This window comes from Pteropus medius, unplaced genomic scaffold (assembly GCF_902729225.1).
Source record: "Pteropus medius unplaced genomic scaffold, Ma_sr-lr_union100, whole genome shotgun sequence".
NCBI lineage: Eukaryota > Metazoa > Chordata > Mammalia > Chiroptera > Pteropodidae > Pteropus > Pteropus medius.
The window spans coordinates 4,366,802-4,391,913 of record NW_024353517.1 but is presented as its reverse complement, the minus strand read 5'-3'; the positions used below and the strand labels follow the sequence as shown (position 1 = coordinate 4,391,913).

The following is a 25,112-nucleotide window of genomic DNA, read 5'->3' as shown; positions in this document are numbered from 1 at the left end:
ATGGATGAAGCTGTGTGGTGCCAGAGCCCAGATCATAAATATGGGTGTGCCTCGGCTTGGGAGTTAGAGAAGTGTGCAGATACTTAAAGGGTGAAAGGTAGGTGCCGGATCACAGGTAACTCATGATTATTTTATCTAACAAAGTCTAAAGTAGAGATACGTCATATCAGGTAAGAACTGTAGGCTTTGTATACCAGCCCCCAGCGGTCATGTTTCTGTTAAAACGTGATGGCCTGGAGATACCTGGAATACTGCCTTGAATTCAGTCTTATCTCACTCTAATCAGTGCTCTCCAGAATCTTCAGAATGGGTCTTAAGCACTTTTTTTTTTTGGTGGCACAACTTAAGAACCATAAGGGGCGCTCTACTGCCTATTTCAATCTAAACTCCCAAAGGGACTTCATTTTATCTTTCCAGATTGGTCCCTCCCCCTCTTCAACATCTTCTATCACATTCGTCAGGCCTGCTCACTGCCCCTCAAATGATCACCGCTTGGATTAAATCTGTTCTGCATGCTTTAGTCTTGACTTCCCAATGTGATTGTAAGCTCTTTGAGGGAAAGAATTTAAGTCTTTTAAAATTTCTCTTCTTCTCATGACCTAATGCCGATCATATGGTAAGTAGCCAATGCCTGCTGTTTGACTCAGTTATAGTTTACCCTGAGCAGTCCTTAGAACAGCGCCAGCCACAATGAGGTATTTAATAAGAGTTTTTGGATTGAGATAGTGACCATCTTAGGATCAGAAATTATCTGGATGTGTTTTTTGTAATGACAACATGAATACTAACGCCTCATGATAACATGATGTAATGGACTTCTGAATGCCCGCTCTGTCACATATGAACAGTGTGGCCCTGGGCAAGACACTGTGAACTATGTTTCCTCATTGTAAAAGAAAGGCGATCATGGGGACCTCAGAGTGGTTGTGAGGATTAAGTCACATACCAAAAGGAGATTGTCCAGCATGGTAAATGGCTACAATAGGCGTTCAGTAAATGGGTTTTATTATAGAAAAATTTAAATCTCTATCACTTTTTTTCTCAAAAAAATCTATTTTCCTTTGAAATAAAAAGTACATCCAAAAGAGCTAAGGGCTTGGGACGATAGGAAGTTTGGGTGGGGACACCAGTTTGGAGGTAATAATCTGTGTCTCTGACCCTTCCACCCCACATTTTTGCCAAGGAGGAAGGAAGGGTCTGTAAGCCAGGGACCTCAGAAGGGAAGGGAAATATATGCTGTGCCGGTGCTTCTTTCGGAGCAGGTAATCCTTCAGGTATAGAACACCACCTCCACGAGGTGATGTCAGAAACAAAGACTGGCAGAGCCCTTGGAAATCATACAGCTTGCCCACCTCCCATCATCCACATAGGCACACCAAATCAGAGTAGAATCTCTATTACTTTTTATTCTACTGGTTTTCTGTTTTGTCCTTTACTCATGTCAGAAAAATAATTTTAAATTTTCTTTAAATGTTTTTGAGGTTAGATACTTTCTGAAAATGAGAAGTTGGTAGACATCGTATTAACAAAGATTTTTTTCTTTTTTGGTAATTGTCTGGATCATAAAAAACAATCAAATAAGTCAACTTATTCTTAGTTTTGGACTAGAAATCAGGAGAAGGAAAAAGAGGGGAAGGTAGAGAGATGGTTCTTAAATTGTTAGTGGAAACATGGTCCCCTAACCCTTGATTTGGCATCCACGATGACATCTTGGTGGTAGGGAAGGCTCACAGAAGGGATTCCCGTCTTGGTTAGCAAGAGTGCTCCAGAACTAGACTGTGAGCTTCCATGGCAGAACGTGCTCTCTGATCAACTGGACTTTGCTGCAGGAGGGGTATGGCTGAAAACAGCCTACTGTAAATTAACCAGGTGTGAGAACATAAGACCAAATTTTATTTCACCCAGCAACAGAATGATAAAATGACATTCTTCTCTATTTATATTCTATCCCATCTTCTTGTCCTTCCATGCAGGGCTGCTGACAGAGGTTGTTGGGGCTATTGTGCCAGGTGTGGAGATTCTGCCCACTGGTTAAGAGACCTCACTCTCAGCTGTTGGCTCTGCCTCTGCTTTTCGAGGTCGGCCCTTGTACTCGCAGGAACTTAGGAGCTTCTGTAAGTATGATAAAACTCCGTTAATCTGATGTTCTCATTCGATAAGAGAAAAGTGAAGCAACCAGTGGACAAAGTGAGGCTTTTTCTTGACAACATTGGTTCTTTAATTATAAGTACAGATAATGTTTGAGATGAAATGAAAACTCAGAGGCTCAAATACAGCCAGTGACACAGGCATCCACAGGCGAGTGTAGCTGTTTTAAGCCCTGTCTAATGTCTCCAGGCAAAACAAATGTGTGCCTCCCTCCCATTAGAATCAACCGAGGACAATCATATTGTTCTTTTTTACAAAAATCAGTGCTCTTCAATGTCGTAGCAAAAAGATGACGTGATAATAAAGTGTGCCTAGAGAGGAATTTCCTCATAAAATTTCTGAACAAAATTTGCATCACATCTTGTGATATCCCCTTGTCAATTATAAAAAAAAGACTTCCTTCACAGGGCTGCCTCTATATTACTTCTTCTGCTTTCCATTCTTATGATTAAACTCAGAGCTACTGAAAACTAAGGATTACTCATTCTCGTCTCAGAAAGAAATAAACAGAACACTCTCATTTGGAAGCCTTGTTGCAAAGAATAGCTAATGAGTAAACAGAAATTACTGATTTATGAGAAACACTTCCATTCAGAGAATTATGAGAATGCCTTTGTCAAGTGGGAGTAACTATTTGATATAACTAGCCCATTTTGAAAACAGAAAGTCAATTAATTTATTTCCCCCTGTCCTCCCTTTAGCCAATCGGTTTTTCTTTCTTGTTGCCCCTCTTTGACCTCTGGTGGCTTTTATTATCATTTTTCCCCCATTTAGAAGTTGAGCATTCAGTCTCTTGACTTCCCTTGTTTTCACATGTGTTCAGGGACCAGATGTCATGGTCCATTCAGAATGTTAAGAATCTTTGTATGAAAATCGGTGATGTTCATTTTAAGATACACATTCATTATTAGAAAAGCAAACTGCAGTAGGCCACAAGGCACATTCGTTTGCCCATTTTCTGTGCTAGTTAAGAAAACTTGTGAGGAAGACTCAGAAAGGATTTAGAATTCTGCACACAGTTTTATGTCATCCATAGAAATTGACAGTACCCCATTGGGAGTCTCACCACTTCTCTCTAGGCTGTTCTGAAGCTTCATGGTTTTTGGTGCATCATATCAGGATATTTTTACGATGGGGAGAGGGGATGATGAAATGTCAAAGAAACACCTATGGCTGCATAAATTAATAAAAAGCATCAGAGAGATCGAAATCAGGAATTTTTTTCATTTCTACAGTTGGATTCATTTCATTAACTGGCTTCCAGGGGCGTCCAGGACATTTAGGGGAGCTTTCTGGAAAATCAGATATCAGGTTAAATGAAAGGCTATTTGGCTCTATCTGGATGTCAGGGATCCAGGCATCATCATTCTCTGTGGGAGTTGGTGGTACGTTAGTCATCATAGCTGCAATGAGATCTGAGTCCTGAAAGTAAGGAATGGTAACTGCTACACCTGGCTGGGCTAGAGAAGGGAGGAGTATTGGCCCTTCTGTCTTCTCTTGTGTCTGTGCAGAAGATGTAGTACTATCTTGAGAAGAACTTGCCAAATGCTCTGTTCTCCGACCATCGTGCTTTCCATTGTTTTGTCCTTCATTTTTATGTTTTTCATGGCCATGACCATGTTCATGTTTATGTCCATGGGCTAGGCCATGTCCCCTTTGATGTCCATGGCCAAGGCCATGTTGCTTTTCAAGTCTATGGCTAAGGCCATGTCCCCTTTGATGTCCATGGCCAAGGCCATGTTGCTTTTGAAGTCTATGGCTAAGGCCGTGTCCCCTTTGATGCCCATGGCCTTGGTCATGCTCATGTCTATGGCCTTGACCAAGGCCATGCTTTATTTGCTTTTCATGGCCCCAGCCATGTGCACGAGCGGGTCCTTGTTCTTTTCCTGAATCCTGCTCTTCATCTTGTACAGGTGCCATGGAAGTGTGGGGTGAACTTACAGTTGTTCCTGCTTTTGTTTTCTCCACTTGTACTGATCGGAAAGGTGAAAAACCTGGAGGCCTTTTCAGCATTGAGGTCTAAACAGAAATATTAAGATGAATGTATTACTGTGAAAACCACACTATCAATGCAGAAAGAAGGGACTGAGACCTGGCAATGCTATCTTGGTTTACAGCAGAGCAAGTCTTTGCCATATTTTAAATACTGTATTAATATTCCAGAAAGGATGAGAATACATAATATTTTTTCCTCTTTTGATTGATTTTATAGTTTTTGGAAATTGCTTATTGTTCTTAATAATACTCCTCTAAGCTGGAAAGTTTTTTCTTTATCTGGAAAAATTGGAAGACAAAACTACATCTCTAGGGTAACTTCTAAGCCTATGATTATGTAAAACCATGGCACATTATTTATTAATTGATACTATTTCTATTAGCACAATTATTGCTTTTATCCCAAAAGACCCTGAATGGCTTTATGACCCAAATATATATGGAGCATATCCACAATCATTTTGTTGGGCTGAAACATATTAGGACATGTTCACGAGCTTGAAATACACCTTTTGCATAATGTTCATGTTAAACTACATACATACCTATACTTGGCAAAAAACTAAACCAGAAAAAGGGAAGAAGAGGCAACTTGCATTTAAGAGATGGATTTGTGGATTATTTCTACCTATACTTGCACTACCGATGAGAACATGGAGGCAGTGTCTTGTGGTGCAAAGAGCTTGGTTTTTGGAGTCAGACAAGCCAGACCCTATTAGTTATCAGCATCATGTAACAGGGAGGGCTCTGACTTGACCTAGATTTCAGTCTGAGTGCCACTAGCTTCACTTCTCTCATCTCTAAAATAGGAATGACAGCAGCACCTGCCTCATAGTGTTGTCAGGAGAAAAATATATGTGAAGTCCTCAGTATAGGGCCTGGGACAGAGGAAACACTTCATAGTGTTATTATTCACTGTAGGACCTCAGCATCTTTGTAATTTTTACTGTCTCATCCTTGACAATGGGGAAAGTATTACTCACCTCTCAAGGTTCTCTTAAGAATTAGAAAAGATGATACAAACTAATGCTTCTCTCTCTTGAACAAAGATATGAATCCCCTGGGGATTGTGTTAAAATGCAGATTTTGATTCAGTAGATGTGGAATAGGATCTGAGATCTGCATTTCTCCCAAGCTCCTAGAATGTAAGCAGGTGTCAGTGGAGCATCTCAGACACACCTTGAAGCCGCATAGCTAGTAGTGTTAGCTCTCCACAGCAGAGGCTGCACTTCACTAAGAGCCTACTAAACAATGGGACACTTACTAAACAAGAGGACTGCTGTTCTTCTTTCTAGTCATAAAAAAAGAGAGATCAGCATAGAAATGTGAGAGTTCTCCCCATTTTAGAAAAGAGAGTCTCCCAATTTGCTTAAATAATGGTTCATTTTCAACCCCAGAATAGGACTTTTCGGAATTGCAAAAGTGACCTAAACTGATTGTAATTAAAATCATACCTTTCCTAGTGATCGACATTTGACAGTAGGGTAAACTTTTTTCTCCCAAGGTACCACATAAACATCAGCAGTGCAATCCAGAATTTGCTATCCATGAAAACGGAAGCCAAAAGAGAGAACAGTGTTATTGATGAGATACTTAAATAAGTATAAAACATCAAATAGATTTTCAGGAAATAAGTAGACAGTTGCATTACTTACTCCAAATTTATTGATCTCACAACTTTCAGTCAACTCTTCATTATTCTCCTTGGAACATGTGGTTTCCCTGGCCGTGAACTCAATATGAAATTTTGTTCCAGCCACCACCTGGAAAATTAATTAGCACAAAGTAGATGCTTAATTAATATTGTATAATAAATCATATGTTTTAACCCTAAGGGCTTTTAGAGGAGAATATTAAAATTTTAATTCTACACTGACCAAATGAGAGTTATACAAAAAACTACAAATTGATTAAGACAAAACTTTCGGTTTGTATGCATGTGTCTCTTGGTTGGTCTCACTTTCTTTTCTAAATGAAAAAAGAAAAGCAGGCTATAATTTTTTATTTTTATATTTTTCTGAGTTTTATTGTTCAATAGCTGTAAAATTCACTAGTCATTCAAGAGCTCAAGCTGTAATAGAATCTAGGAAGAATAGGAAGAAAAATTTAAACATTTTCTTTAAATATGCCTTATTGTCCTACCAAATCTTGAATCAGAGAAATTCTGAGTTACTACTACCAGTACAGAAATTACGTGGATTAAATTATGTGATTAGGAAAATTATTTGGATTTTCTAGTTAGCATCTCTTAATTTTTTTTATATTAAGAAACCATTTCAATATTTAGCAAAAATTTTAATCATTAGGCGATACTGTCTCCACAAGTAACATTTTGTGCCCCCTCTCTTTTTTTTTCTTGTCTACAAGGATACACTTTATTTATTTAAAAAGTTAAACTCATGCTTTTTAAAATACTCTAACTTCAACAAAATCCCAAGCATAGTTTTTTCAGTCATTTTTAAAATGTCATATTTTATATCTCTTTTACACCTGAAAAAATATTCTTGGTAAAATGATCTCAAATTATTGTTAAAAGTTAGTTGATGTGATCCAATTTCTAGACCCAGTTATTCAGTATTTAATTCTAAGATTTGTGTGTGTGTGTGTGTGTGTGTGTGTGTGTGTGAACTGGATGTGTCTCCCCTCCTCAAATTTATACACTGAAGTCCTAATCTCCACTGTGATGGTATTAGGAGATAGGGCCCTTGGGAGGTAATTAAGTTTAAATGAGGTCATGAGGGTGCAGGCCCCATGATGGAATTATCTCCTTAAAAGGAGACAAAGAGAGACCAGAGCTCTCTCTTCCTCTGAAATATGAAAGGATTCAGTGAGAACGTGGCCATCTGTAAGCCAGAAAGAGAGCCCCCACCAGGGAACCAAACTGGCTAGTTTTTGGACTTCCCAGACTCCAGAACTGTGAGAATTAAATTCCTGTTGTGTCAGGCACCCAGTTTATGATATTTTATATGGTACTGTGAGCAGGATAACAGTGTGTGTGTGTGTGTGCGTGTGGTGTGTGTGTGTGTGTGTGTGTGTGTGTAATATTATGTAGCTATCACAAAAGACATCAATACATCTGTTGACCTGGAGAAATGACCATTATTTTTAAAAGTTACAGGGTGATAGTATAATCTCATCTGGAAAATCAAACCGCAACAGTCTTCCTTATCTCTCTGTTTTTTAAAAGCATGGAGAAAGTGTGGTGGGAGGAGGATGAAGAGAGCAGAGTCATAGGCAGGACTAAACTCCTCCTCTACCTTTTTGGGTATTGTTTTGCTGGTGAAACAGGGTTAATTTTTTTTTTCTTTAATTGAAGAAATGATTTAAATTTCTTCCCTGCCCCGCCTCACCATCTACACATGGTTAAATAACTATTAAAACTCCAGGCGTGTGTGTAAGTGGGGAGGAAAGTTCTAAGAGAGTTTTAGAATCTATATTTTGGTGATCACAAATTTTCTTGCTTGTTTTAGATTACACCTTAATGCATTTTTTTTTACAGTAGTGTTGATCAAGGTAATGTTGCCTAAGAAAGTTGACAATATGTGACACAAATCTATTCAGGGTCCAGAAGGGAGGAATTAAATAGACTTAGTAACATTTTACATCTGAAGGCCTCAAGAACGTATCCATATTGCCATTATTATCAGGTGTCATTCTTATCAGAAGTCTTCCCTGCTTTAACTCACCCTGCTCAAGTTTTGTTTTTAAAGTAGACAATAGAGGTGGCTTTATGGTGCAGTGGTTAGCACATCTGCTTTACACACAGAAGGTCCTGGGTTCTTGCCCCAGGTGGAGCCACGGACCATACCCAGGGTGCACCAGCCCCACGTGCGCATCCCAAGCACATGGGAGGAGATGCCCTGCCCTCAGAGATCCAGTTCTTAAAAAGGGAGATGGTAAAATCCGTAAGTCAGAGGTGGAAGTGAGGGTGGGGGGAAATTAAAGAGGGGTAAAAAATAAAAATAAAGTAGAGAATAGCATATAGCAAAATAAATTCCAAATGCATTTAAAATTTTAAATTAAAGGAATAAACTCAAAATATACAAATAAATATCCATCAGATCTCAGGGTGAAGAAGGCCTTTCTTAGATGAAAAGTAGAGGAAGAAAAGCTAAAAGAAGGAAAAAGTTCTGAATTTGACTAGACAAAATAAAAACTGATTCAAGCAAAGTAAAAAGGCAAACTGGGAAAAAATATAGTATAGAATTAATATTTTTGTGCATACAAAGCCCAACACACAAAAAATGGACAAAAGACATGAATAGGTATTTTAGAAAAGAAATTAAAATTGTCATTAATTCTGAAAAAAAAGTTTACCTTCATTAATAATCAAAATATGCACATTAAAAAGCATTGCAACAGCATTTTCAATCTTCCATATGTTGGTAAAGATGAAAAATAGTGATGATACTTAGTGTTGACCAGGTGTAGGAAGTATGCAGCTTCAATCACTGTTGGTAGGAATGTAACTCAAATCAAGATGATCAACCAGAGTCTTATACTCAGGCAATGTGAATGTAAATTGGCATAATTACAAATTGTTTGGTGATTTGGCAATTTGCATCAGTCTTAAATATAAACATATGCCTTGACATTTCTTGTACTTTGTCAAAGGAAAAATTCCTGCATATACACACACAGATACCTTGTATATTTATCTGAGCAAGGACAGGGAGGAACTTTGACAATGGCAGGGACAGAAGTAGTAGGGGCAGGGCAAAATAAATGGCCTATGACAGAAATTACAATTATTCACATGTGCAAATGGAAATTTTAAGAAATATTTGGTATCTGAAATAAAATAAGAACCCAACTTGGAATGGACATAAATCCAAATAGGACTAAATATGCAAAGCCAAAGAAAGACTAAATCTGTAAAATAAATTTTTAGCAATTTGGAAAATTGTTCATTTGGAAATTGGTAAATGGTTTCCAGTAACTTGGTTGCTTGCACCAAGGCTGCCTTGAATGACTATGTCAGAACAACCAAAATGCTCTCTTTAAATGCAGAAATCAGCAAAGATTCATCTCTTAAAAGTAAGTTTGAGATTCTCACACTATTCCAAATTGATTTGGCAACTGAAGGAACGTCAGTTTGCTTCAATTGGCAGCATTACCAATTGTCATTCCCCAAACACACGCACACACACACACACACACACACACACACACACACACACACACACACGTTATAATGTTGATTTGTTAATTTACAGAGAACTGTAAGTACTTAGGGGACTAGATAGTCATGCTTGAGAATGAGTGGTTCTTTCCTGACAACAAACATGCAATATATAATGGACTACTGGACTACTCCTGCATCATTAAGAATAAGAGAATTTCACAAGAAAGCAGAAATATAAAGTGAAAAGAAAAGCTGACAAACACGAGTATCATGGATTGTTGTACTCTTCAAGTAAGCCTAACATGGATCATGTGCCAAAGAAATCTGGGAGAGATCAAAGTGTCAGTTTTGACTTATTTTAATACCATTTGCTTAGGTTTTTGTTTTCCAGTAATAAAACTAATACAGGAAATTAGAAGATGAAACTAAATAGCTCATTGTGCCATCATCTAAAGCTACCACCGTGAATAGTCAGTCTCAGGCATTTGTATTTTTTTTTTTAGTATTGTTTTCTGTACTTTTTAATACCACAGTCAACAACGAAATGTATATTCAATTTTATGGCATCTTTGTTCGCTGCATATTTAATCACAAGGCATTTCCTACATCAAGGACTCCTCACAAAGATGCTTTAAAATTGCTGCTTAATACTCCATTGTAAGAATATGCCAGATACTATCTGATCATTTCTATATATTGATCATTTTGACAGTTTACGGTTTTTTCTTTTATAGTTAAAGCTGCAATGAGTATCGCTGCATATAAAGACTCTATTTTAGATTTCTAGAAATTCAATTACTGAGCCAAAAGTATGAACTATTTCAAATGAGATTTTTTTTCATCAGATTATAAATATCATGTTGGTTTGCTCTAACAGTTTGGTTCTATTTTGATTACTTTTCTTCAGCTTATACTTAGGGAGGCCAATTTTGAGGCTCTATAATAGGAATCTGTCTGAGAATACATTGGTTATAGGCTGTTGGAATTGGCAGGGATTTGGGCTCTTCTTTTCCAGCCACTTATTTTACATATGAAGCTACAAAGGCTGGTGAGTCTGAGTGACTGACTTCCAGGGTCCACCCAAGACATGCGTGGCTGTTGCTGTGGTAGAGCTAGGTCTCCTGACCTCCAAACCAGGATGCTCCTTATCCTCTATTGACAGGGCATGGAAGAAAAGGCAAATCCCCAGTGAGATGGGAAGGACACCCCATTTGTAGATGGGAAGGACACCCCAGGTGGGAGAAATGACATGGAAGTGAGAGTGTGAAGAGAGTCTGGGCAATGATAGACGAATGATGTGGCTGAGCCCAAGGTACTAAGGGATGTTACCATAAGAAATGAGTCTAGAAATGCAGAGGATAAATCCTGCTTTTTCTAGTCCTAAATTTTATTAATTACTTAGTAGTTGCTAGATTTATAGAGCACTTTAGAGTTTAAAAAGTGATTAACATACATTATCCTATTTGATCCTCACCCCAGTCCTTTAAAGACAGAAGACAGAGAGAATGTTTTAGATGATTTGTTCAAGATCACATGATAAGCAAACAGTGAGGCTGAGATTGAAATTCAAATCCCTTTCTCTACAGCCAAGATCGTGGCAAAATTAGTAAGCAATCTGCACACAGACTATAATATCACTATTTTTGTAGCATAATTCACAGACCTGTGTTGTTGCTTTGCTCACAGTGTCAATCTTGAAATAGAAGGTTCCATTATTCTCTGCATTAAGTTTTGTGATGGAATGAGTCAGAGGCTCCTCCAGCTCTGGACTGTCAACAGGTATATCTTTGGGGCAACCAGCGCAAATCATGGTACGTAGTGGTACAGAATCCTCCGCTGAAAGAAATCAGGCTTTAAGTCAGCGTGCGCTCTGAAGGAGCAGTCTAGCCTACTACCTCCCCCACACATGATCCAGCGTCCATTTATAGAGGGCTACGTGGCAGCTCAAGGCCCAGTAGTGAGTGGGTTGAGTTTATCTGACCTTCACCTTACTGCCTCTTCTTTTTTCCCTTCTTCAGAGCTAAGTGTGTTTAGAGAAATCTTCAATTGGAGGGTGTTAGTGACTCAACATGCTGCACTTTTCCTAAGTTTTTACATGTTGGATGGAAAGTCTAAAGAACAATGCTTAACTTAAAGGAATGACTCTCTAGTGGAAAATTTTTAAGTCCTACGATTCTGGTGAGCAGGCAGCTTCAGTAATGCTTTTCATTGTGGAATGTATACAACTATCTTTCAAGTATGAGAAAAGCCAACTATTGGTTAAGAAATACCGACTTGACCATAAATTTGTGCTATCCATCCCTCCACCCCTGACTATAATATGCAGGGAAAAATAATCTTTAACTGAAAATATTTTGAGTGATTAAAAATGAGATACAGCTTCCCCAATTTACAACACCTGATGTAGGGACATCTTGTACACAAGGAAGACCAGCTGACTTTGTACCTGAAGGCCAGCTTTGCCTAGAGAACATACATTTTCCCTTCTGCAACCATATTCCCTTCTTTCCATTTGCAGAGCAGTCTCCACTGCACCTGCTACAGCATAACTGGGAAGAAATGGGGTATAGTGCTCTCAATAAGGTCCTTTGGTCATATAGACTTTGCGTCATATCATGAAACCCAAAGCACAATTCCTATGAAAAGACCTAGCCAGTTGTCTGAGACCAACATGTACAAACTTGTATTAACCCATACCTGGATAAATGTCACATTTCTGTGAGAAGGAAGCAATTCTTAGCTGAATATCCATGTATGCATTATCTGTACATTCACCGATATCCTAGTTTTTAAAAAGGATAAGTGAATAAATTAAAAACATTTTAAGAACCTTTAAAGTAAACAACTAGTAAAAATGAAATATAGGATGTCAACTTTGCATAGAAAGCAAAACAAAACATAGTCTAGTGGCAAAAGAGAGAATAAGAAACAATTAGGTAATAGCACCACCAACAACAAACACATATATGCAAACACACAGAAACATGAAATAAGATGACAAGAATAGGAATAATAGTATAGGAATAATAATTATATAAGTAAATGAGTAAAATTTCCTTTTAGAAAGGCTAACTTTCAGATTAAGTCAAAAACAAATTCAATGTATTACATTTTTAAGAAAAATATCTTATAATAAAAAAGATAAAGATTAAACATAATAGATGAGCAAAACTATATGAGGCAAATATAAACAAAAAGAAGCTAAAGTATTATTAATATTGGACAAAGTAAAATTCAAGGTAATAAAAAACTCGTGAAAGTAGTAGAAAAGATAATTTCATTTTTATAAAATATATAGTCTAGAAGCATAGAATCAAAATACACAAAGCAAAAAATAGATATATGAATACAAATGGATAATAATTGTGGTGGAAAAATTTAATACACAACTGTAAATCTAAGACAGGCCAAATGGATAAAAAAATAATTAAGGTCATAGAAGAATTGAGTAACATAATAAAAAATTATTTAAGTGCTATTTTCATATGCTACACATGATTTAAAGTGATATTTTTATATTTATGATGCTAATATTTTTAACTGCTTTTATACTAGGTCACAAAAAAGGCTCAATAAATTTTGCAAATCAAAAACAGTATAGGCCATGTTCTTAGACTTCAGCACCAAAAAGAAAAAAAAAATCTCTAAAATTAATACTGTAAGTTTAAACAAATGAACAAAAAACTAACTACTTGGAAATCTAAATACACTTGCCTAAATAGTTAGGGTCTTCTTTGGATAAGGAAAAATATAAAAAATAAAAACAAAAGCCATCAATTTCTAACAAACATATGAAAATATAATGGTTAAATAAATGCATATTAACTGCACTGCTGTTTGAGACAATGGAAACCAAAAGTGCTTTTGTCTATGAAATTAGAAAATTAGCTATATTTAAAAAGTAATACTGAATTATATTAAGGGTATACATTGCCAATAGAACAAAAATTGGTGCATTTGGCAGATAGTCAACCTATATATCAAGAGTTGTAAGAGATTTTGTACAGTTTTATATTATGTATAAAGCTGAGACTTTATTCTGAGGAAAATATACCAAATACAGAAATAGCTTTATTCTCAAAATATATTTGGTGAGTTATTAATTATAATAAAAAATGAAAATAACCCAAGTATAGGAAAGTAATTTAAAAAAAATCTACAGTACCTTTATTGAGATACTATACAGTTATTTAAAAGCGAGTCTATCAAGTGTTTTAATGACATATAAAAATTCTTAGGTGAAAAAATGTAGCATATAAAATAATTACAACTATCAAAATACAAAATATCACTAAAAATTGTCTATATCCTTCCTAAAAAAATGTACAAGAAGGAAATACACTCAGATACCTTTGGGTATTTGGTATATGGTTCAATATATATATATATTTTGTTTCTGTATCATCTTGAAGTTTTCTATAAATGTATATTTTCAATAAGGAAACACATGTATAATAAATGTTATAGTTTTTAAAGATATGGGGAATACCACATTTATAATACCTTAATTTTGGATGGGGAGAAGTAGCCCAGAGGGTCTCAATTCTATCAGCATATTTGATTCACCTGAGAAGTTTTTAGATCATTCTGACTCCAGAAACCCACCCCAGATCAATCAAATTAGACTGAGAGAGTGGCCTAGGAATAGGTACTTTTTAAAGCTGGCCAAGTGATTCTAATGTACAATATGGCCTGAGGAGAACTACTCATGAAATCTCTTAAATCAGTGCTTTTCCAAACTTAGTATGCAAATGAATCATCTGAGAATCTTGTTAATATGAAGATTAAGTAGGTGTAGGGTGGAGTTTAGGATTCTGCTTTTCTAACAAGTTCTCTGGTGATGCTGATGATCCAGGGACTAAACTTTGAGTGGCAAGGCCTTAACTCTTACCGATGTGGGCAAAATATTTCATTTATATTTTATGTCCTTTAATTCTTGTAACGAACTGTGAGACAGGTGCTAGCTATTATTCTTTGCTATTTTACAAATGAGGAAGTGGAGGCTCAGAGCAATTACACTAAAAATTTGATTGGCTTTGTGACTCCAACCAGCTGTTGCACCTCTCTGTGCAGCAAAGAGAAAACTAAATCGAGACCTTACAAACAGATGCAGAAATATTAAAGCAAGGTAACATTTAGGCCTATATAATCTCAAATGGCTAACTAAACATAAAAAACAGAGGGTGTGAATAGATGCTTAAAAAGCCAGGCCATTCGAACTGACAAAGTTAAATGGTAGTAGCTAGAGCATATGTTTTTAGAGGATTATATATATTATGGTAAAAAATATGGAACATAAAATTTGCTACTTTTATCATTTTTAAATGTATAATTCAGTGGCATTAATTATATTCACAGTGTTGTGCAACCATCACCGCTATTTCCAATAGTTTTCGTAAACCCTATGTTTAACTTTTTGAATAACTACCAAATTCTTTTCCACAGTGGCTGCACCATTTTACATGCCCATCATCAATGTACAAAAGTTTCAATTTTTCTACATCTTCCAAAATACTAGTTATTCTCCAATTTTTTTTTAATTATAGCCATTCTCTAGATGTGAAGTGGCCTCTCATTAGGGTTTGTACTTACATTCCCCTGATAGCTAATTATGTTGAGCATTTTTCCATGTGGTTATTGACCATTTGTATGTCTTCTTTAGAGAAATGTTTATTTAAGTCCTTTGCCCATTTTAAAATTGGGTTTATTGCCTTTTTGTTGTTACATTGTAGAGATTCTTTACGTATTCCGCATATTAAACCCTTATCAGATATATGATTTGTAAATATTTTCTCCTATTCTGTAGGTTGTCTTTTTACTTTCTTAATAGTGTCCTTTTTACTTTTTTCCCAATTATGAAATATATATATACTTGATTAGATATATTGGGAAGTACTGAAGAGTTCCAAAAAGTATAAAGGATTAGAAAAAGCACCCACGGTTCCAACTGAAAGTTAAGTATATTTTATATTTTGGCATATTTGTTTCCTATCACTTTTAATACTTACATTATACATTTGAATGAATTTGTATGTATAGTTTTGTATCCTGCTTTTTTGTTTTTTGTTTTTACTTAACGTATTATAATCATTTTACTAAGTCATCAAAAACTCTGCAAACGTAATTTTAATGGCTGCACATATTCTACTTTATAGACAAATTGTAATTTACTTAACCATTAGCTAAAATTGAAAATATAAGATATTTCCAATGTTTTTTTTTATTAATAATAATGCTGAAATTAACATCTTACTGTTTGGATTTCTCATTTTTTTCCCATATAATAGAATTTTAGAATTAGAATGAATAAAGGGTTTTCAGGAATCTTTTGCTTAAAGCACAGATTTCTGCTAAAACGCAAATATACATGGGAAGGTCTTCATACCTTAGTTATCGAACACGCACTAACTTCTGCCACCTTGAGATACATTCTTTTAGCATAATTTTGGTTGTGATAACAAGATATTATTCTAGAAAGTGTCACTTTCCAGGTGTTTAATTCTTTAACAATCTAAAATTGAAGCACCGGTGTTGACCAAGGTAAATATTGGGATTTGTGAAGTTAGTTGCAGTTTACCAAAACAAATACAGGATGTGTTTATTAAAGAAAGATAAAGGTACAGGAGGGAAAGTGAGAAAAGAAGCAGAGACAAGTGTGAAGTGAGGGATTGTACTAGATAGCACTTGGGAGCACCAGAAGGACTTGGAGCACGAGAGGAAGAAAGAGAGACAGAAAAGTGTGAAGACACGAAGAGACAAACTTGACTGTGGCATCGTTTTATCTCAGGCTATTTTTAGTTCCAGGCTATATCTGTAAATGCTTATTGTTAAATGAACAGATTTTTTTGACCAAGTAGGTAAGGCAGTTTGCACAGTGACATGAGCTTCAGAGTACACAAGGGAATGTGACTGTGAATTGGTGAATGCCATCTAAAATTTTAGTGACCAAGTCTTCCTACATAGCTAAGAGTTCTCACACCTGTAAATACTGGACACAAAATGCTGAGACATTTATAATTAGGTTTTTGCCTACTTACACCGTTGAGAAGAGACTTGCAGTCTGGAGTTAAGGACAGAAAATTCTCCTTGGAACAATTAGTTTGCTCAATTGAATAAGTGACTTTATAGTTCCATCCAGCCACCACCTAAAACAATTTTGAATTGAATATTTACAGGGCAGTTTAAACATCATTCACAGTGTTATGAGGAGCTTAGTATACTGCCTGGCATGTCATGAGTGATCAAAAATATAAACTATTATTATTACTAGGCAAAAGTCATGACCAAATAAATATTGAGCATTTTATGACTCTCGCATCCTCAACACACACACACACACACACACACACACACACACACACACACACTCCTACACATCTGAAAATGAAAAACAATATATAGATGGAGTTGCTGTATTTCCTGCCAGACAGCAGAAAAATAAATGTTCTATTGAATTTTATAAAATATTAATAATGCTCTTCTAGATGGCGAAAGAAAACTTTGGAACTAGAGTGGCCTTTACTGGTAGGTTCTCAGGTTCCCAGATTGTCAGATAATAAAATTTCTCTGCTTTATCCCGGGCTAGTCCCACTCTGATTGTTCCGTATGGACATAATTGAGTAGAACATGCGTCTTGCATGAAGGCAAGTTAGAAGATCTATTAAAGACAGGGAGTGACTGACCAAAGTGAGTCCCTCATAATTAGAGACATAGTCAACTGTCAGGAAAGACAGTGAACCAAGGCAATGGAAAGAGCAGATTTACAAGTATTTACTTTTTTTTCCTGATAATATGGAAACTATAATTTAGAGGGTAATGAGAAATTTGTGCCAACCTTTTTAGGTATACTTTAATATTTCAGAGCCATTTTTGACACATTATAGCTAGGTGATGCTATAGTTTTCTTAAAACCTTAAGGCCAGAAAGCTTTTTCATTTTACCATCTTTAAGAAGAACACGTATGCTGACTCCCCATTTATTAAAACCAATCTCAAAGGAAGGTGTCTGTTAGCCACCCTTTTCCCATTTCCATATTGCAATATCCGAATCACTTTGACTGAAGAGAAAGCTCTTTGCCTCCTGTGCTCTTTGCCTCAGATGAGAACATAAAAGAGCTCCTTCACCACCAGTCGTGGAATCACGTTTTCCTTAGCCAATGGTTTATTTTAGGTAATGAAACCTTAAACATAAGGAGCTAACAAATTTTCACAATACTTTGAGAAATGAAAAATTAAAGAGCAAACCTGTCTCTCGGCCCTTTTCACTTCTTTAAGAGCAAAGAGGTGGGAATGATCAGTGTCGTTGTTAAAATATTGAATGGCATATCTCAGAACCGGTTCCAAGTCAGGGCTGGCAGTTGATATGGGGTGCACGCAGCCAAGGCAGTCGTACTGGGATGTCACCACAGAGCCCTCGGCTTTACAAAGAATAGGCAAAAGAGCAGTTAATAAGCAAAACCTACATTCAGATACATTGCCCTAAATACGTAAGAAAATTTCGAAGGCCCTGGTAAACAAATTTTCCAGTAAGTCCTAGTATGCATTAATTAAAGAGAAGACAAGACTGCTTTTCAGTCAGAGGGAAAAAAAGCTATCATTCTCTTAGAAACATCTTATATACATACTACTGTGCATAATTATTTTAAATTATAGAATATATGAATTTATCCCCTTATAAAAAAGTCATTACAGATATCTCGTGATTTAGTTTTCATTGTTAATTAAAGCTCCTTGAAGCCTGGTTCAGGGTATGATACGTTTTGCATCAATTCAATCCAAGAAATATATATTTTGTACCTGCTGTAATATGCCAGGCACTGAGCTAGACTATGTGGCTATGTTAATTTGTTGGTAATGGTCGCTGCCTTGAAGGAGCTGGGCAATGTTAAGTGGGAGAGATGGAACTGTAGATGGATCATTTCAATGTAATTTGGCAGGAGCTTTGAAAAGGAGCCCAGAGTGAGCTAAGGACTTTTCTGAGAAGACATCTGAGCCAAGAAAGGTAAAGTACAGTCAGTGTCAACCAGGCAACATGATGTGTGAGGCCTGAGGAATAGGAACAAACAGCTCCCAAGAAAGCAGGATGAGTCAGGGGCAGCCTGAGGGATGTCGAGTACGCACATTCACCAGAGCTTAGAGCAAGAGGCAGAGAGAGGGGATTGAGGTCTGAGCAGTCAGTAGAAAGAGTTTTACTGTTGAGTCAGTCTGAGATACTCTCTGGAGGCCAAGGGTCTTGGGCATCTTGGCAAACCTAATGAAAGCTATCGCACGCTCTCCAGGAAAATGAACAACATTCTCCACATTATTTTAGAGTCTTCAGAGACCCCTGAAGTAAATTGAGAATGGTCTATTGTAAGAACGAGGAGCCACTGAAGGGATTTTAATAAAATATGTAAAATATTAACAGCAGTGAGTTTATATTAACTTAACAGGTAATGTTTATAAATAGCCGCAACCCGCTGGTCAGTAGAGGCACGCGCTGTAAAGAGGGGGAACTCGCAAAGGAGTCAGTCCTAGGCCTCTTTGCCCAGGAGGCTCTCACTGCTCAGTGTGTAAGATCCAAGCAGAACCAGGAGGCCAAGGTCAACACAGCACGCCTTGTAACAGTTTCTTGGTTTTCACTCCATTAGAATGCATGTCAAGAGAAAGATTTACTGGGTAAATATTCATAGCTTTCCCCCCTCCTCTCCTTACGTAAATTATGTCGAATCAGGGCAGTGGGCAAAGTTAAAAACCTGGAGGAGAATTATATGGGAAAGGTGAGAGAATTACTTATGAGGGAACAACAACAAAAAAGATGAGCACAGAGGTGAAATGGGAGATGGAGAAAAGACAAGAAGCTGGTTCGCTTGACCTCAAAGGCAGTTCTGACAGGGATAAGGAAAGAGATGCAGCAGCTCTTTAAGGGTGAGAGGATTAGGGAAAGATGTAAATGTGGTTTCCATCCTGCCCCAACATTTCTGGAAAGATTTTTAAAAATTAAAATAAAGATTTAAAATTTTGAATTCTGAAACCCATTTGACTAAAAAGGTTTCAGATGAGGGACCGTTGACCTAGTAGTAATTTCTGAAGGTGTGGCAAAGAGCTTTTTTTCTCATAGTATATAAGTGCTGTGTTCTGGATAATGTGAAAATTTGCTTGTGAGATAGAGTTCTTACACTGAATAATAAAAAGCTACTCCAAGGAAAAGAATTTTAATTACTTGTGATTTTTTTTTCTGTTTTGGACTGTTTTTGGGGGGGGATGCAACTTCTTGCAAGAGCTGAAACTCGAGAAATATAGTTTTTGTGGGTTCCGTACAGATTACTAAATCCAGAATAGAACAACTGCCACTCTGGTGAGGTTCAAGAGAGTAGCTGAAGATACCGTTCTGGAGGCTCATATACTAAAACTCTATCTTGTAGAAGGCCAGATCTGGGATGGCTTCTGTGACTGATGTCACCTAGATGTGCCCATTTTTCTGTACCCAGCCCCTCTGCCACAAGAGGGAAGGAGCTAACGGGGTTACATCTGTTCATGAGTTGCTCCATACTTAGAGAGTCTACTATACCAGTTCTGTTCATGACTAGCCGTGAGATCTCAGGCAAAATACTTAACACTGTTGGGCCTGCATTTCCTCATCTGTAAAATGGGGATATTAATACTTGCCTCACAGAACTGTTGTGAGAATTAAATAAGTTAATACATGTAAAGCGACTAGAACTGTGCCTGGCTATAAGTGCTCAATAAAGTTAGCTATTATTACTTTTATCCTGATTATCATTAGTACATTATTATGATTATACCTTCAGGGGTATCATCTAGTTTCAATCTAAAAAATGCTGTGCGCATGAACTATTGCAATCCTCTTTTATAGATAAAAGAGAAGCCGAAAAAGATGAAGAGCTTTTGAAAGATTTCAGGCCAGGTCTGGCCTCAAAGCTTGTGCTTTTCTCACTCTAGGATGCTGCCTACAATTGAAGGCAGGTCTTATGTCTTCTAGTCCTTTCACAGGGCCCTGGCACACACCTACTACAGTACCACTCTCAGGAAGAGAATCTGGATAGTGCTGAGAAGATGACTGGCGGGAGCCTGGCCCCAGCCTCAGGACTCCGCTGCTCTTCCCCTCCCCCACTCCAAAGCTGCAAATGGCATCCCTACCACTGCCCTCTGGAGGAGCTTTTTCTATGTTGTGCTCCTGGCCCCACACAGAAATGGTTCCTTTTCCCCCAAGGCACCACCACCAGATGTGTCAGCTACCTGGAGTAATCTGGCAGGTCTGGGTAGCCACAGAGAATTTCATTTTCTTTCTCTTCCCCACAGTTGCTGTGCATTCTCCTGTGGCCTAAACAACAACAACAACAACAACAACAACCAGCTAAAACATTTATCTTAATCTTTCAAATGGAAAAGTGCATCTAGTTCTGTTGCTAAATATAACTTTCCTTCTTTTTAAAAAACTTGTCAAGATTTTTTCTAACAGAGTTTTGAGACACAGAATGAAAGCTTTTTTAGCCTAATCATTATTATTTATAAGCCACTGATATTCAGGAGACATCGGAGAAGAGGCAGCATCAATGGTGAGGTTTTAAAGTAAAAGTTTTTTGTTTAAGCCCTGGAGATATTTCTTTTCCACCCAAATGGACACAATGCCCTAGAACTAGCCTGCTAAACTCTACTCTTGACTTACCTTTCAACTTCAGTGTTCGAACTGCAAACAGGATGCCGGTGTTTTGACATTAAAGCAGTGAATCCATGGACTGTGGAAAAAGTGGCTTGCTTTCCTAGCCGATACCTTCTGTAGTCTGCCTTAATTAAGGCCAAATAACCAGCGGTGGTGGGGCAAGCTGATGTCTGGCATTTAGTTAGGATAGCCATTGTTATTAAAACAGGGACCTTTACATAAAGTATCTACTTTTACCCTCCTAGCAGATAAGGCCAATTTTATCTTCCTTCTAAAGGGAGTGCTTGGGTTCAGAGTGGTCAGCCAGTTGGAGGCAGACTAGGATTCACACTCAGACCTGTGCAATGGAAGCTCCCATTGTCTCCCCTTACCAGCCCTCAGTCTTGGCCCAAGTATTGATCTGTAGTCTCTCTGGGTCCACTTGTCCCAATTAGTCGTTGGAGTTCTCTTCTCATGGGAGGGCTTTCTCCACATTTAACAGCTAGCCTCTCCACGCCCCTTCTGTCTACGCAAGTACCCAGACATCAAGCATTCGACTTTTCTATACATTTGAGGGTTTATGTGTATCCCTCAGAAAAAGACTCAACAATATTATTCATTGTCCCCAGCACTAGTAAAAAAATCTGGCAGGCTCAATGGAGAAAACTGGAGGCTCCAAAATGTCAGCACACTTACAGCTTGTTCAGAATCTTTGTAGTCACAATCTTGCCAGGTTTTGCCACTTTGAACAGGACAGTCACCCTCCTTGATTTGGTACTTGAGGGAATAAAATATGTCAGGGTTTTCCTAAAAAAAAAAAAAGCAATCAGAGATATGTAGGATTATGAATATTTGATCTCGATTTAATTAAACAAGTGCAAAACATCTATTAAAAATGATGAAAGACATAAATGTTTACTTAGAAGAATGTTCGTAATATATTTTTTAAGTTACAAAGTATTATCCATAGTATTAGCTATTTTTGTAGTATCCTATTTATATGTGTGTATATGATTTTTAAAAGTCTGGAAAGTCACTCAGCAAAGCTGTTAAAATGTCTATCAGTGGTGAGCGTATAGTTATCTTTGCCTTTCTTTTTTAAACAAACATTCCTGAATTATCTGAGTACATATTACTTGTTATACATATTACTTGTTCAACTAGAAAGTAAACAAACAAGAGGGTTTTTTCTTTTTTTTTTAAATTTTATTTCTTTTATTTATTTATTTAATTGAAGAAATGATTTAATTTTTTTCCCCTGTCTACCTTCCTCCTCCCCGCTCCTGGGCTTGTTTCATTTTTGAAAAAAAATGTTAACAGTTATCTCTGGATGGTGTGATTAGTTGTGGGTAATTCTAGTATTTTTATTTGCTTTGTTTTGTTTTCTGTTTCTTTCTAGTATGTCATGAAATAATAAGACTTTTAAAGTGCAAAAGTGCCGAGTTAGATGAACTTTCAGAAGCAAAATTCTGGCATGTGCAGCAGCAAAAGGACCTGGCAGGTCATGTCGTCCAGCCCTTCACTTTACAGGTGAGAGAAGGGAGCCCCCCTCCCCAAGTAGATGGAGCATAGTTTAGGCAGCCTCCCACTTTGGAAAGGCAGAGCTAACCCAGATCCTAGGGTTCCTCACTTGTGGGGCAGGACTCTCTCAGAGTCTGTGCTGGTCAGAATATTTGCATCTGGGAGATGATGGCGTTATAACTGCACACAAATTTCACTTCTTTAATACAGTTTTTTTCTGATTCAAGCTAGTTTTGCCCAGATAATGGCATTGTGACTTAGTATGCCTGCTCCTTTAATCATTAAGCCTTAGGTCTATAATCATGAGAACAATGCATTTCAGTTACACTAAGGATAACATTTTAGCCTTAGATGTGTGTGGGAGGTGGCGGGGGCCGGGGGGGGCCAGGGGAGCAGGTTGTTGAGAGCAATAGCTCACCTGTGTCTCCAGGACTTGTGCAACTCTCTAAAATAAACCTTACTTTCTTTGCTGCAAAACCTGCATATATCTCTTCTTTGACTCAGGTGAGCAAAGGAAGACAGACCCCATTTGCTCCGGTAACAGTCAAATTAGATAGTTTCTGAGGTTCCTTCTAGATCTCAGATTTCGAAAAAGTAGTAGTGGTGTGGTATAGACAATGCCCACATAGCTAAGTAGAGTGATTCTATGGACATTTTAGGAAACACACACACACACACACACATTTGCCACTAATGTCAGCCAATGAAGATAGCACCAATAAAATGTTGCTGAGGGCACCAGGACTCACATGACTATACCAGTTTGTGAAACAGAATGGCTCGATTTTACTTTCAGGAAAAAAAAAATGTCCACTGGGTTTTTTTTCTTTAACCTCATCATGTCAAATGGCTGGATTTTTTTTTCCACTGAAGTAAACAATTGTTTAACCATCTCAGAGACAGTGAAATTCATTTAAACTATTGAAAGATTTGTATTTCTTGGAATCACATGTCCTGTCAGGATTTGTCTTCAACCCGAGTGCATCAATAAGTGATTAAAAAATATTAAAAACCAACTAGAACATTGCTGTTACCCTTGATGCATTCAGCCATGTGGTTTCATGGTAGGTATTTTGTCTAATGCAGTAGAATCATGTTAATCTCATTTCTGACTCTTCATAGACATACCCCACACTTTACCCTAGCTTTATTGAGATATAATTGACAAATAAAAATTGTATATATTTAAAGTGTACAACGGTGATTTGATATACAGACACTATGAAATGATTACCACAAATAAGTTAACTAACACAGCATCACCTCAACTATCTGTGTGTGTGTGTGTGTGTGTGTGTGTGTGTGTGTGTGTGTGTGGTGAGACTGCTTAAGATCTAGCCTTTTAGCAAATTTCAAGTATACATTACAGTATAATCAACTCTAATCACCATGCTGTATATTAGATCCCCAGGACCTATTCATCTTGTAATCAAAAGTTTATATCCTTTGACCAACATCTCCCCATTTCTCCCACTCCATAGCTCCTGGCAAGCACCATTCTACCTTCCGCTTCTGTGAATTTGACTTTTTTAGATTCTACTTATAAGTGAGATCATACACATACAGTATTTGTTAGATTTACCCTCTTAAGCATTCCCCTCCCCATTTGAGGTCTAGAGACCTTTGTATTTGAGTCTAAGTCTGCTCATCTAGTAAACCCTTTTGCTGAGGCCTGAGTTCCTGGGTTATTTCACACTGCACAGTCCCTTTCAAATGATTCCATCCACCTTTCTTTAATTTCACCATAGAATACTACTCCTTTGATCTCAGAGGAAGGCAACCTTGGTGGCCCGAGGACTAGTCATACCCTGCCCTGCAGTCCTAGGCCAGAGAGTGGTCTTTATTAAGAGCTGTAAGCTTCTACCTTTGATTATCAGTTCTTTGGTGATTGGGTGTGTGTAATCCCAAACAACCTCAAGGTTAAACACGCCTCACTCACCGTCTTGGTGACTTCAGTTATGCGATACAATACAAACTGGTTGCCACTTTGGTTTCTATCATTATATTTCTTCAAAGCTGCGTCCACAGCCTTAAATACATCCTCATCATTGCAGTCGATTTCTTGCGAGTGGTACTCCTCGGTTATACTTAGCGGCAGCATGGAGCAAAGGAAAAGGATGGCAGTTAACTTCATGATTTAACAGTCTCCCTCTGGGAGTTTCAGCAAGAATGGGGAGCCAACTTGGATGCGATTTTAACTCTCCTCAGACTTTTATCTCCTCTGCCTCAGCACTCCAGGGCCCTGATTGGATTCCTGCTGCCATACACTATTTGCCCTGTTTGAAAGGGACAAATGACTCTGCTGGGTTATCTAAGCAGATTTCAGGTTGAAACATTACAACACTGGGGTTGTGACCTGTTTGTATTTGGGAAGCAAGTGGGAGCACAGAACACATTTCCAGGTGATTACATAACTCCATATAGTAAATCAGAGCAGAATCTAATAAAGGAAGAGAAAAAAACACCAACCACCTCTGTTATTCTCTTTTCCAAATGACTTGCCCAAAGCCATTTATGAGGGTCACTACATGTGACAACAATGCAACAATGTGCAGACATCTTTCAATAAAATTTCTTTGCAAGATATCTAGCTGCAGAGAAGCAGGCTGCTACCAATCCTATTGCATGCCTGGGGAACCTATGCACAGGGACACACTGAGTACAGGGAGTCTCATACCAGGAC

At 37.5% G+C, this 25,112-nt stretch overlaps 1 protein-coding gene across 1 annotated transcript; it reads right to left on the bottom strand.

Annotated features, from left to right (window-relative positions):
• Positions 1-1,386: 1,386 nt before the first annotated feature.
• Positions 1,387-24,675, bottom strand: KNG1 (kininogen 1). The gene is made up of 11 exons (XM_039850626.1): positions 24,369-24,675; positions 21,605-21,715; positions 20,506-20,590; positions 17,512-17,684; positions 16,306-16,413; positions 11,966-12,050; positions 10,932-11,104; positions 5,799-5,906; positions 5,598-5,684; positions 4,090-4,167; positions 1,387-2,112 (listed from the first exon to the last, which is right to left on the bottom strand). The coding sequence occupies exons 1-11, from the start codon at positions 24,561-24,563 to the stop codon at positions 2,032-2,034; spliced, it is 1,284 nt and encodes a 427-aa protein (XP_039706560.1). The 5' UTR covers positions 24,564-24,675; the 3' UTR covers positions 1,387-2,031.
• Between the last annotated feature and the right edge of the window lie 437 nt (positions 24,676-25,112).